The sequence below is a fragment of the Haliotis cracherodii genome, unplaced genomic scaffold, assembly GCF_022045235.1.
Source record: "Haliotis cracherodii isolate W230 unplaced genomic scaffold, xgHalCrac1.p SCAF_8, whole genome shotgun sequence".
Taxonomy (NCBI): domain Eukaryota; kingdom Metazoa; phylum Mollusca; class Gastropoda; order Lepetellida; family Haliotidae; genus Haliotis; species Haliotis cracherodii.
In genome coordinates this window covers 16839221-16854244 of record NW_027266341.1, presented here as the reverse complement: position 1 = coordinate 16854244, position 15024 = coordinate 16839221, and the positions used below count along the sequence as shown (strand labels likewise).

The window sequence follows — 15024 nt, the reverse complement described above, 5'->3', positions numbered from 1 at the left end:
AGTAGTCGTAGTTGTAGAAGTAGTAGTTGTTGTGGCAGTAGTACTACTAGTAGAAGTAGCAGCAGCAGTAGCAGTAGTAGAAGTAGTAGCAGTAGTAGAAGTTGCAGTATTAGTGGCAGCAGCAATAGTAGTAGTAGTCGCAGTCGTAATAGTAGTATTAGCTGTAGCAGCATTATGAGTAGAAGTTGTAGAAGTAGCAGTAATAGTAGTAGTAGCAGTAGTAGTTGTAGCAGCAGTAGTAGTAGTTGTAGCAGTAGTACTGGTAGTTGTAGTAGTAGTAGCAGCAGCAGCAGTGATGGTGGTAGTAGTAGTAGTAGTTATAGTAGTAGTAGCAGTAGTAGTTGTAGCAGCAGTAGTAGAAGTTGTAGCAGTAGTAATGGTAGTTGTAGTAGTAATGGTAGTTGTAGTAGTAGCAGCAGCAGCAGCAGTGATGGTGGCAGTAGTAGTAGTAGTAGCAGTAGTAGTTGTAGCAGCAGTAGTAGTAGTTGTAGCAGTAGTAATGGTAGTTGTAGTAGTAATGGTAGTTGTAGTAGTAGTAGCAGCAGCAGCAGCAGCAGTGATGGTGGTAGTAGTAGTAGTAGTAGTAGTAGTAGTAGTAGTAGTAGTAGTAGTAGTAGTAGTAGTAGTAGTAGTGCATGCCTTTCCAAAAAAATGAAAAATTGAGGTTTTTGTAATGACTGCGTTTTTGACAGGATACGTGTCAACCGTGTATATTATGATGATATATACTCAACAATAAAGGTCCTGTGACACCAATAGTGTATTTCTCAAACAAGTAAAGTTTGGTTTTCAATATTGTAGTGCATGTATGGAAACAATGCAACTGCTACAGAATGCATTTCACTACCCAAGAATGGGTATTAAAACATCTACATTAACGGGATTCCATATGCATTGTTTAGCATCGTGCTGACAGCAACCACTCTGAAAAACAACAAAATTACGCAATTATTCAACATTACGAAATGCCAAGCCTGTCCGAAAATGAGCGTCTGCGAGCCATTGGTATGTTTGAAACAGGATCGAGTCAACGTGATGTTGCAAGACAATTTAACGTCCACAGAAACACCATTTGGTGTTTATGGCAACGTTGGCAATAGACGAATGCAGTCAGAGACCACTCTCGGAGTGGCAGGCCACGCGTAGCCAATGATCGACAAGACAGCTAGATTCGAACAACACACCTACAAAATCGATTCCAGCCAGCAAAAGTGACTGCAAGAAGCATCCCTGGCCTGCGGCGAATATCTTCACTAATCGTACGTCGTCGCCTCAGATGCAGGGATTGCCGCCAGAAGACCCGCCGACGTTCCATTTTTCAGGAAACCACCGTCAAGCACGTCTACATTGGTACAGACATGCAGTGGAGACAAGTTCTATTCACTAACGAGTCTCGTTTTCACTCCAACCACAGCGCCGGACGGATTCGAGTGTACCGACGTCGAGGTGAACTTTACGTCAATCATAGTGTCATGGAAGAAGATCGGTTCGGGGGCAGCAGCGTTATGGTATGGGGTGGGATAACAGCAAGACAGAGGACCCGTTTGATAGTGGTAGAGGGAAATCTCAATGGACAGTGCTACCGCGACGAGATCATCGGCACTGTTGTTCTAATTATTTTCGTCGTCATGGCCCAGGCAATACCATTCAACATGACAACGCCCGGCCTCATATTGCTCGACTTGTTCAGGATCTCTTCAACAAAACAACGTGAATGTCATCCCCTGGCCGGCTCGCTCCCCTGATCTCTCACCAATCGAGCACATGTGGGATGAGATGGATAGGCGCCTTCGACCTCAACCACGTGTTCCACAGACACTCCAGGAACTTCGAAACATGCTCCAGCAGATATGGACAGATATCCCACAGGACTTCGTGCGACGCCTGATCCATTCCACGTGACGAAGATGTGGTGCTTGCATCGCAACCAGAGGTGGACACACACGCTAATGATTTGTAAATTGACATTTTGGCATGTTCATATATTTTTTATGAAAGCACGCATTTTCTGAAGTCAGTATGGCAAATTAAACCATTTGAACACTTACAGGAGTCTTTTATCTGTTGCAAACCGAAATTATTTCAGATTTGGTTAAAAACGTAAGTTTGCATTGAATCTTATTCAATGTCACAGGTACTTTTGTTGTTCAGTATATTAGTATATAGTGTGTATTGCGTTGAATTATTTACAGTGTGTACGTTGAAATATGAACGCAGTATGCTGAACATATCAGTATTCTGTTTACAGGTATATTACGTAGTAATGTATTGAGTAACTCAGTAGATATTTAACATCATTTTCCAATGGCGTTGATAATTGTTTTCAATCACTGGTCTGTCAAACCCACAATAGATTATATGCACGGCGTCGGGACAACGAAACAATGCTGACAGCGAGGTTAAGCAGTATTTACCTGACTTCACTGCTTATATACTCAGCTTATACACTCATACATATTTCAATGCATCTGTTCCAGATTAGACAATGTGGTGGTCAGATTATCATGTTCTGCTAGTCAGCCTTGCTGTAGTGGTCACTGTCGTAGACGGCTGTGGACGTCGAAAACCACGTCCGCCAGGTAATGTGAATAATTCTAAAGCTCGTATTGATCTACCACGACGTCAATCAATCAATCAATCAATCAATCTTTATTGTATGAAAGGCCATTGGCCCATATACACATACAGATAAACAATATTATTTACAGCTGTACAGCGCATTTTATAATTATTTGATAACTAATATGATACTTGACATATAATAAAGGTATTGTAATAACATTGGTAATAACCACCGTCACAACGGTGTCACAACATTATTTGTACATTGTTATATCCAGTACTGAGATTCTGAACGTTCACGCTGGAGGTTAACATGTAATTTGATGCCAACAAAATGAGTTAGTTCTTGTGCCAATCATATGTCAGCTTTATAAAGCGATTCGCTTTCGTTTCGTTACCACCTCAATTAGGAAACTTCGATTCTAACAAGAGAAAAACGACAGAGAACACAAATATTCCCTTCTATTCCCATTTGGCTGCAGTTGCCATGGCGTTCCATCACAACAGTATTGAAATGTCCACAGCAATACAAAAGCGGCTTATATTATTTCTATTCGGAACTGTCCATTTTCGAGAAATCAGACTCGCTGCTCTGAATGCTTCGCTAGCTTGAACCTATGATTTTAAAGCAACGATTAGTTCACATGACCTCCTATAGTATCGTATCGTAGTAACATAGCTGATTTGAATGACATTGCTTTTCCGGCTACGAAGTAATGTCCCATTGCATACAAGGGGACAGTTTTTTATAGCAAGCGTCCGGAGCAAGGTGTGAACTGCAAATGGTGGGCCGAACTAACGGATTTTCAATTTATTTGGATATCTGGTTTTGCAAACATTTCTTCATTTGGAGAAATTAAAAATCTGACACGGTTTCTGGGCCTATACTATGAACACAGTGACACCAATCAGGAACCTCAGTTTTTAAGTGAGTGAGTGAGTGAGTAAATGAGTTGTGTTTAACGCCGCTTTTAACAGTATCCCAGTTATATTATATCACTGCGTGTCGGCTTAATGTGTGTGGAAAGCCCGAAGTAATGCAGGTCTTATACGTTTACCACTTCGGTGAAACCTACGAGCACGGGTATGGTGCTGACAAAACTAGAAACATAATTGGGGCGATCTCATAACATAACCCGTACCATCCCCTCCAAACACCCCCCCCCAACACAACACCCCCCAACCCTGCTTTTTAGCAGTGAACGTGCATGTGTATACAAAGGACATAATGTTTCTACTTCTTTAACTCGTCAGTTTAGCTATAAGTGAAATTTGATGTTTATTTTGAACAGCGAACCGCCCACCGAGTATCTCTTGCCCCTACATCAGCGACGTCACGACACCGGCATCTAAGACGTCGACGTTAGTGACATGGGGAAGTCCATCAGTAAGCGACGATCACGGCGGATGGAGGTACGTTCTCTGCTTGACGTGTGTGAAGATGTTCTAATGTCCTGAATGTTGGAACATGTTAAGTAACAATACAACAACTTTGTGGTTAATGTGTCATACCGAATACACGATGGGTTTGATTCCCCACCTTGGTACAGGCTCGTGTGAAAAGTAAGAGGCGATTCCCTAAATTTAATTATTATTATTATTATTATTATTATTATTATTATTATTGAACATATTCTTTTGTCCAAAAAGACAAAGCGCACAAGTGCAACACTTATTACCGCCTTCTCCCTGAATTGTAATTTAATTATATAGGTTTTAATTATTTAAATTATTTAAAGAAAACTTTCTGTCGTGTAGAGCCTATGCTTCCCCTATCCGTCATTCTTGATCAATCTTTATGTTAACAATACGTGTCATGACGATCAAGCAACCGAAACATGTCGCAGAAACTAAAGTGCCATGTTTGATGGTGACTATAAATGCAACTAACAAGAAATGTGCATATAAATATATTTTTTTTATTTTTGTTCACTCCAGTATCTACCAAGACTGTATTTATTTTTTTACGAAGTCCCATGTAACCTATAAATGTCAATATATCATTTTGAATAAAGTATCTTTTTAATTTAACTAATATATAATGATTTATTTAATTTGTAGGATGAGTCAGAAGAGTGGGAGGGCCCCAGGATCCATGTTTCCTGAAGGTAGACATACCGTGGTCTACCAGGTGGTCGACAGAGGTGGACTTTCTGCGGTTTGCTACCATACCTTCACGGTCAAAGGTTGGACTTGCTACTATTTCCTAACGATGTGAATGATATAGTATTTCTATCAATGTAATGTTAGTGGCGGAAAATTGGAGGGAAAACTCTGTGTAGACAGCAACATAACTTTCGAGGGCCAATCGTGAAAGGGGTCTTCAGGTTGAAATATGACTGCTTTATTACTACTAGATGACACTGAACGGTCAGATCAAAGCGCCACCCGCCGCTATAACCATTATATATCCTCCAGTGGGGATTCTGTATAACCGTTATATCCCTTCAATGGGAAATCTCTTTACCCATTATCAGTTACGTCTTATCCAAACGGGATTCTCGCCAAAAGTAATCAATATTACATATCCAATGGGTTCGTTTGTATTATTTGCGTTTCCTCCAGTGGGCATCTACCGTTATCCGTTGCATCTCCTCCAATGGGGATTCTCTATTACAGCTATCAGTTACATCTCCTGCAAATGGATTTCTCTACAACCGCTATCACCTCTTCCAATGAGCATTCTCACTAACTATTATCACTTGCATTTTCCCCAAAGGGGAATCTCTATAACTATTATCACTCATCACCCCAAATTGGGATTCTCTATAACCGTTATCTGTTGCACCTAATCTAATTGGGATTCTCTATAATCGTTCTCGATTGCACCTAATCCAATGGGGATTCTCTATTACCGTTATCTGTTGCACCTAATCTAATTGGGATTCTCTATAACCGTATCAGTTGCACCTAATCTAATTGGGATTCTCTATAGCCGTTATCACTTGCACCTAATCCAATGGGGATTCTCTATAATCGTTATCGGATGCACCTAATCCAATGGGGATTCTCTATTACAGTTATCTGTAGCACCTTATCTAATTAGGATTCTCTATAACCGTATCAGTTGCACCTAATCCAATGGGGATTCTCTATAACCGTTATCTGTTGCACCTAATCTAATTGGGATTCTCTACAATCGTTATCTGTTGCACCTAATGCAATGGGGATTCTCTATTACCGTTATATGTTGCACCTAATCCAATGGGGAGTCTCTATTACCGTTATCTGTTGCACCTAATCCAATGGGGATTCTCTATAGCCGTTATCAGTTGCACCTAATCTAATTGGGATTCTCTATAGCCGTTATCTTTTGCACCTAATCCAATGGGGATTCTCTATTACCGTTATATGTTGCACCTAATCCAATGGGGAGTCTCTATTACCGTTATCTTTTGCACCTAATCCAATGGGGATTCTCTATAGCCGTTATCAGTTGCACCTAATCTAATTGGGATTCTCTATAATCGTTATTGGTTGCACCTAATCCAATGAAGATTCTCTATTACCGTTATCTGTTGCACTTAATCTAATTGGGATTCTCTATAGCCGTTATCTTTTGCACCTAATCCAATGGGGATTCTCTATTACCGTTATCTGTAGCACCTTATCCAATGGGGATTCTCTGTAATCGTCATCAGTTGAATCTGATCCAATGGGGTTCTCCATTTCAGTTATCAGATGCAGGATTCACTCTCGTCCAAGAAATGGTCAGATGAACTGCGATCGTTTGGACAACATCTATGGCACAATCTGCAGGTTCTCGTGCGACTTCGGTTATTATCTGGACGGGATGGGCTCATCTAGTTGCCAGTCAAGCGGTAACAACCAACACGCAACCCCGACATGTAAAAGTAAGGGATGTTTCCTCTTACATACAACATTCTTATATTGATGAAATTGTCCGTCGCGACAGTTTTGGTGAGGTGTTACGTCTGGTGCAGATAACGCTTTTAATAAAGAGACAAAACCCTTTCCATATTCAAAGAGTGAATGAATTGGGACTAACGCCACTTTTAACAGTATTCCAGTTATATTGCGGCGTGTCAGCTTAATGTGTGAGGAAAGCCCGAAGTGATGCAGGTCTCAGACGCTTAACACTTCGATGAAATATTCAATAGAAATATCTGAATAAAGCAGAGTCGATAGTACGATTCCGACTATGTCATGAGCATGTGTTTATGAATCACTGTCAAATAGTGATGATACCAGGTGTTCGCGAAAAGGTGGCACCAGTCACAAACACATGCAAAGGCAAGTCAATTGTTCACCAGAAAAAACACGGGAACATATGGTACAAGTTATAATAGGGAATTGCATTGGACTTCATTTTTGTCACTGATTTGGGGAGGAAAAAGAACATGTTTTGACAGAATGGAACTTTGTTCTTTTCTGAAATTGCAGGGGAGTTCGGGTAGCCTAGTGGTTAAAGCGTTCGGTCGTCACGCCGAAGACCCGGGTTCCCGACATGGGCACTATGTGTGAAGCCCATTTCTGGTGTCCCCCACCGTGATATTGCTGGAATACTGCTAAAAGCGACGTTAAACCATACACACTCAATCACTCTGAAATTGCAAAAAGTCAATCAAATCCGTTCAGTTTTTGAGAATTCACATGGTTTTAATTCAAATTGTCTCAAATATTTTCTGTAAATATAAAAAAGTGCTTCGTTGATTGTTTTAAGGATTATGGTTAGTCTTCTGAGACATGGATTTGCTGAACCCAGCAATATATCCCTCTTTGTACAGATTTTTTAATGGAGCTTTGGAATCGAGTCCAAAAGAGAAATCGACATGTCTTCAGGTTTTAGAGTCAAGTCAAACGTTGAGAGTACTGATGCATGGTTTTGGCAGATTCCTTCCTCAGTTAACACAATGACCTTATATGTGGCAGTATTTGATATGTCATTTATACCATGTTCTGTGATCAAACAATTCATGAGGTGATGCTACCGTGTACTGGTTATGTTATTAGAGGCCTTGTCAGTGGGAACAACTACAAACTGTTCACGTGGGGCAGCCAGACTTTGGATGACAACTGGCTGACACAGAATGGGTTTATTCTAATTCCGCTTCCTCTTTTAAAGTTTGTGCATTCTACCAATGACAACACCACTGTCTTTATCCACTCTGAAAGACATTCCCCTTCATTTGGCCCATTTTTTTGGCATATTCTTCGACAGGATCCATAATGACTCTTTGGAGCTCTGAAATACATCAGAACACAGTTACAGAGGAGGTCGTTTAGGGCCAAGGTACAGACACTTTATTTGACTTCAAAATCAAATCTAAATATAGCCACCGAGCGGCTACTTCATAAACGGCTTGGGTGTAGACTTATGTAACAAACACACAAGCAGTGAAATTTGTTTCCTCGAATACGGTGTTAGTTTTGGTTTAATATAACATGTTGTGATGCTGTTCTTTCCTTCTGCAGAGTGACGTATTTAGGCTACGTGATACTTTAGGCCTTCCGGCTATTTTTACCTTTATCAAGCTCGCACCCTTTAGTGATCCCAGTACACAGAGACAATACTTTAGCCAGACGCAGTACACGAATTACAATGTCTAGATTCACACGGAAACAGAAACCAGACCGAGGGGGGCCGCCTCAAGATTCCGGCTGATATCACCTATGACCTGGCGGGGTTTTGTAGATGTCATTGGATATATTTTGCGTTGTACCGTGCATATAATAGTTTCTAGACACGACACAAAGGGGCATTTCTGCGTGATTAACATGAATAACACACTCCGTGTATTGAAATACAAAGCTCATCATCAAAACAGGCTGTTGCGTGACGGGTATATAAAATGGCCCCTTTGGGTATCCATACTCGTACATCTAACACAAGAATGCGTGAGTGAGTAAATTGGACTTAACGTCTCTTTGAACAGTATTCCAGTTATATCACGGCGTTCCAGCTTAATGTGGGAGGAAAGCCTGAATAGATGCATTTCTTAGACGTTCAGCACTTTGGAGGGGCGGTCGGGTAGCCTAGTGGTTAAAGCGTTCGCTCGTCACACCGAAGACACGGGTTCGATTCCCGACATGGGTACAATGTGTGAAGCCCATTTCTGGTGTCCCTCGCCGTGATTTTGCTGGAATATTGCTAAAAGCTGCGTAAAACCATACTCACTCACTCACCATTTTGGTGAAACCCACGAGCCCGGTATGGTGCTGACAAACCTTGAAATGTATTCGGGGCGAACGGGATTCGAACTCAAACACAACAAAAGGATGAGGTTCAAAACACTGAACGACAAATTCAGTACCAACACTATACTTACCAATTACTCAGTAACACGATATTTAATGTGATGCATCTCACAGTCACAACCAATTTTCTGACATCACTGTACTCAGTTTCATGGTGTGTACACAATTCTAGCTAGCTCTTTCATACAATATGTGACATGTGTCAGTCTAACTCGATGGCAAAAGTAACTGTCTTGTTCTTATCTATGATATTTTGATGTAATTAATATCCTATCCTCTTTGAATATTTAACATTGAGTGAGTGAGTATGGCAATATCACGACGGGGGACACCAGAAATGGGCTTTACACAGGTACAGGTATTTTAGTTTTAGTTTTTTTAAATGTTCCATTCACCAATATCCTCTATGTAATATGTTGCATGTGGTATCGTCAGGTTTACTCCATCTAGATCACGAGCTACATATGATTTTTTAACATGTCTGTTCCTCTTTCCTACATCTGTCGGTTTAACCAGAGAAGAGCTGCGGTTCACTAGAGATGCCCCCAAATAGTCTTTCTAAGAACTGCACCGACGGGAACTACTACGGGAGTATGTGTACCCTTTTCTGCGACTCGAAGAACGGCTACAGTCCGAGATATCTCAACTTGGCCACCTGTCAGGGTACCACAGTCTGGCGCTACCACAACTGGGAATGTCCAGGTACGTCAAGGATATAAAACAACAACAAAAATATGTTAGGCCAAGTAGAAATAAGTTTCTTGTTGTTCAACACCAACAACATCCCTACCAAAATTTAAATGTAAATTCGATTTCGGTTCTACATATTTGTCCATTATAAAATTTCACTTTTCGACGATGACAATTATTCTGGATTTTGTAAACAAGAAGCTTTATAATTTCTTGATATATTTCAGGGAAATTGTGAATAAAGCTTAATTGGTTGGAAATCGAAAATAAAGCAAATAAAATATAACCAACCTACTAACACTTCATAGAACAGACGTAATGAGAAACACGCATTGTAATATTGCTTTTAGGCAGGGGAGGAGTACTCTCAATGAACATCTCCTCTGGTTATTTTAGCCAGGGATGTGGACCGCTTACATAGAACACGTTGTCGTGGTAATGTCGGCTTGGGGTGTCCACATAGAACAGGTCTAGGTTAAAGTAACCGGGTAATGGGTGAAAAGAATTCGCTGGGCGTTGCCAGCTGAATAATATCCGCACACGATTCAGATGTTAACAACCTTTGTTGTGACCATGGCGTTTCTGAACGATGACGGTTACGTCGCGTGTCAATACGGCCATGCCTACAGTACAGGATGGGTAGCGTCGTCTAAGGCGCCGCGATTCGCTGTGCAGAGTTGCGTCCTTTGGGCACGCCAGAAACCTATGATTGTGGGTTCGAATCCCGGTTCGCCCCGGTAATGTTTTAGGTTTGTCAGCACCATACCCGTGCTCTTGGGTTTCACCAAAGTGGTAAACGTCTGAGGATTGCATCACGTCGGGCTTTCCTCCCACATTAAGCTGACACGCAGTGATGTAACTGGAATACTGTTAAAAGCGGCGTTAAACCCAACTCACTCACTCACACTCACTCCAAACTTATATGTCTTCATATACACATGTTGTTATATTAATTTTAGATACGGAAAAGCCCAAAATCTTGAATTGCCCAGACGGCGAACTGAAGACGTCCAACTCCAGTTACGTCTGGACGACAATCAGAGCCACTGACAACTCGGGCAAGGTCACCTTGACCCAGATAAGGGGTCAAAAGCCAGGGTCAGTTTTAGTAGAAGATTCTCAGATCATCGAGTACAAGGCTGTTGACCCTTCAGGAAACGTCGCTCCACCATGTAGATTCGCTCTCACCTTTGAAGGTAAGACAATGTTTGATATTAATATATAACATTGATATCAGTCAGGAATAAATCTGTTTATAATGCGATCAATAACTAAGGTTCATGGATGGTGATTGTTGCACAGAAAGGATTACATGAAAAAAACATTTATAGCCGATATGTTTCCAACATTTTGGTGGTACAATGAGCTTTGTGCAGCTGGTTGATCTGGTGGTTCTTAATCGAATGTGTTGTTGCACCAAGCTTGATAAATATGATGGCTAGACATCTATATCACCCCCTTTTAAATATCCTGGATGTTCATCTGCTCTCTCACTCCATATTTAAACTTTCCTATTTTAATAAAACGTTCATTCGCAGTGTATAAGATTCATTTGTCCTTTTTCGAGAAACCCACAGAACAAAATATATCGTGAGCATAAAGCGTCACCTAACCTTCCTGAGTCCCTTAGATAAACATGCGCTAGGTGACTTATGTCGGGAGTGATTTTGAACACATACAACTTTATGGATAACAACTTCTGTTTTATTTCAATTAGCGACGACTCGACGTAAATTCTTATACCGTTATCAAGCGTGTTTTCTTATTTGCTCACTAACGTCCAGAATCAAGAATGCCTATCGAACAGAGGAGTGACATATCTATCATATAGCCTGTCTATAGCTGAACCAAGTGCTGAAACAACGTACAACGTACAACAGCGGAAGGATAGACAGACCCTCCTTTCTGAGCGCTTACAAGAACCTTTCCGTTGTTGTCGAGTGGCCTTTGTCTATGTGTACTTAATGCATTCACACAACAATTTAAACTGAGAAAAACGGAAAACACTCTTCAGTTGTATATTCTCAGAATCGTCAGTTTATCTATCCTGCACACCACTTCTTGTACGTGCTGCTGTGCGCCGTACCAGGAGGGAGAAGCGAATAGAGAGCGATAGGGCGGAAGTGTTCGGGGGGGGGGGGGGGGGGGGGGGGGGGGGGTAGAAATAGGGGGGGTTACGAGACGGACATAGTGAGTCAGACGCCTCTATGTACATCCAGGCCATGTGCAATGGAGGTGGCGAAGTGATGTTTAACGTCGCGTTCAAAATTATTGTGTGAGTGAGTGAGTGGTGTTTAACGCCTCTTTTAACAGTATTCCAGTTATATCACGGCGTGTCAGCTTAATGTGGGAGGAAAGCCCGAAGGGATGCAGGTCTTGGACGTTTTCCACTTCGATGAAACCCACGAGCACGGGTATGGTGCTGACAAACCTAGAAACATAATCGGTGCGAACCGGGATTCGAACCCCCAATCATAGGTTTCTAGTGGTCCCCAGATGCGAAAATCTCCACAGCGAATGGTGGCGCCTTAGACGACTGGGCCAACCGTGCCCCCTCAAAATTAGTGCACTTATATAGCGACACATAGTGTATGTGGCTGCTTGCACTAGTCCGGACTGATGCGGATTTTATAGTGCTGGATCACTGAGATACCATGCCGCAGTTTAACATGAATACCCCACTCAGATACAGTATAGCGACATCGAGCCGAAAGTCCTTGTTTTAGCCCCTTAATGCCGAGCGTCATGCAGTGTAATAACAAGTACGCGGCTGGCGATCGAACCCCGGACCTTCCGCTCACCGGGCGGAAGCTCAACCACTATACCACGGAGGCGGTCATATCGCAATTGAGACACTGAGATTAGGCTTGACGTGTTTTACCCATGTGGGAAATTGAACCATGCCATTCAGCATAACGAAAACGGTCTATCCATTCGGACACTCTATCACAAGTTCACACGTATTGAAGGTCAGACTCGAGTCTCAACCCATTTCTCTTGTTACGTCACCACATCACGTTTAAATTTCAACTAACAGTACACATACATATTCAATTAAGTATAGCTGAAAACCAGCTTAATATTTTGCATTCTCGAAATGCATGTATCTGTGTGTGTTTGAATGACCGTTGTAGTGGTCGTCATCTGAGCCTGCACCGCTGCGTTTAACAGGCGGACACCACACTTCAACCTATGGCGTTTCTTCGGGCGGTCGGGTAGCCTAGTGGTTAAAGCGTTCGCTCGTCACGCCGAAGACCCGGGTTCGATTCCCGACATGGGTACAATATGTGAAGCCCATTTTTGGTGTCCCCCGCCGTGATATTGCTGGAATATTGCTAAAAGCGGCGTAAAACCATACTCACTCACTCACTATGGCGTTTCTTCAACATTCTGAATTTGTTCGCTTCAGAACCATCGTGCGCCGCACCTGTCTCAGGGGGTGGGGACTACGACCCTGTCTTCGACTGCCCGTCTACCAAGCTGACCGTTGGGACGTCGTGTCGCTCCACCTGCCGTCACAGTAGAGTAGTGGGCGCCAAGTACATCAGATGCAAGAGGAGCGACGCCGTCATCCCAGCAGCCACCTGGAAGGGCTTCATGGACTCCTACCCTACATGTCACAGTACGCATAGAATCATTTTCTGTGTTGTGATTTTCGATGGTCTTTGACTTAGTAGATAAAACTACCGTTTTCAATTAAGAGGTTTCAAACGTAGATTTGATACTTTAAAATTTCATTCGAAACAAAGGATTCCTCCAGTCTTGGTTCCGATCTGAACATGGAATCTGTATGACTGCAGTAATAAGCGTACATTTGTGACAGATATATATATTTGATAATGATCATCCTGGTTTTCTCAGGAAAAGCGTGTCCCGATCTAGAAACACCTATCAACGGCGCTCTGGTGTGTGACAAGTTTTTCGGCGGTGAAACATGTCAGATTCAGTGCCACGTTGATTACGATGTGCCGGAAGATATGAAGCACGTGACAACACTTATTTGTGGGTCCAGTGGTGGTTGGATGCCTATTCCGCAAGTTCCGGATTGTACCTGTAAGTAGACAAGTCCTCTTCCAGTGTACGTAGTCACTAAGAACACACACCCTGTGTGGATTCCACGTTAGAATAAGTCCTCGGCATTCTATGCTTGTCAAATAAAACCACCCTATGATCGAGAGGGTCGGGTCAGATTACGTGTTATCGAACTCCGACGGTGGCCGTTACTTGTGAGAGCAATCACTGGTTTATAGTTTATATAGACACATCTCTGGAATATTGCTGTGTGCGGTGTAAAACAACAAATAATCTGCGAATTTATATTGGGTGTTACTTCTCATTCAAAGCGTGCCTGGTCAGCGTTGTTTCCTACCGCCATTGTTCTCAATCTGTTTTAGGAAATAAATGGTATTTGTAAAGTTGTAGCGTCAGTTTACTATTTCCTTTTAATCTTCATCTCCAGCTCTGAAGTTTCCTGACGCCTCCAAACTTCCATCAGAACTGTATTACTACGGCGGCAGCTGCTCTGACAACGACACCAACGTTGAAATACGAGAAGCATTCCTACAGAGCCTCATTGATTCCGCAGTCCATGATTGCCAGGACGGAAAGTGTCTGGTAGAGGACGTGGAGGTGACATGTGGCCCAGTAGAGGACATAGACGATGGATTTGGCTTGAATGACGACGACTACTACTACGACGACTACAACTACGATGAAGAGGCCGTCGAAGACGAGGGTGTCGATGGTAATGTTGAAGAAACAGTAGAAACTGCCAATCAGACCGAAACTTTTCATGTGATCAACAGGCGACGACGAGCGGTTGATTATGGTGTAGATCCTGCTGCCATTTGGACCACTGAATCTCCTGGTAGAGAAGAACACCATGAAGAGGAAGGGTCGGGCGCTGGACGGAGGCGGAGGAAACCAATACGTAGGACAAACATTAAGTTCAACTGGGTCTTCAGGAATACTTCCAGGTGTGTAATCCTGTGTCTAAATTGGTTTACGTCTTCGTCTAAATTTTAAACCGGTAAGTATACTGTGGCTCATTTGCCTAAGATGGCACCGCGCTAAAACGGTCAAAATCCCTTATTTTATCACCCCATTTGATTTATTTGAGTGAGTGAGTGTGTTGGTTCGTTGTTTCAGTGAGCGAGTGGGTGTTGCTTAACGCTGCATCAGCAATCATGCAGATACCGGCTGCGAGGTTTCATTTACGACATACGTAGCACAATGGTCGCTTTCTGAACAGGGACAAGGTCCCCTTGAGCAGGGCTCGATTCCAAGGATTACAACCATATAAATTTATATTTCAACTTCAGAAGTCCTGTGCTCGTGGATTCCCGTACTTTTAGGTAGTGTAAAACCAATATCTGACCATACATAAACGATATTGTTAGACTCTGTTATTTTAATTGACTAATATTTTGTATCGTATCTCGACAAATCCTTCGGTACAATCTTAATTTGTGACTTGGCGAGTTTTGGTGTAAAGCAACAGTATTTCAGTTATATCACGGCTTGTCAACTTGATATGGGAGGGAAGCGCGACGT

At 42.3% G+C, this 15024-nt stretch overlaps 1 protein-coding gene across 1 annotated transcript in view; it reads left to right on the top strand.

Moving 5' to 3' along the window:
• LOC139450751 (sushi, von Willebrand factor type A, EGF and pentraxin domain-containing protein 1-like) overlaps window positions 1–15024 on the top strand; it is a 37462-nt gene that overhangs the window by 2525 nt on the left and 19913 nt on the right. Inside the window, exons 2-10 of the mRNA XM_071232573.1 lie at window positions 2478–2579; window positions 3855–3975; window positions 4624–4748; window positions 6237–6416; window positions 9298–9483; window positions 10431–10667; window positions 12881–13093; window positions 13333–13524; window positions 13931–14447. Of these exons, the coding sequence (XP_071088674.1) occupies window positions 2486–2579; window positions 3855–3975; window positions 4624–4748; window positions 6237–6416; window positions 9298–9483; window positions 10431–10667; window positions 12881–13093; window positions 13333–13524; window positions 13931–14447 (1865 nt within the window). The 5' untranslated portion in view covers window positions 2478–2485. The remainder of the gene's footprint in view (window positions 1–2477; window positions 2580–3854; window positions 3976–4623; window positions 4749–6236; window positions 6417–9297; window positions 9484–10430; window positions 10668–12880; window positions 13094–13332; window positions 13525–13930; window positions 14448–15024) is intronic.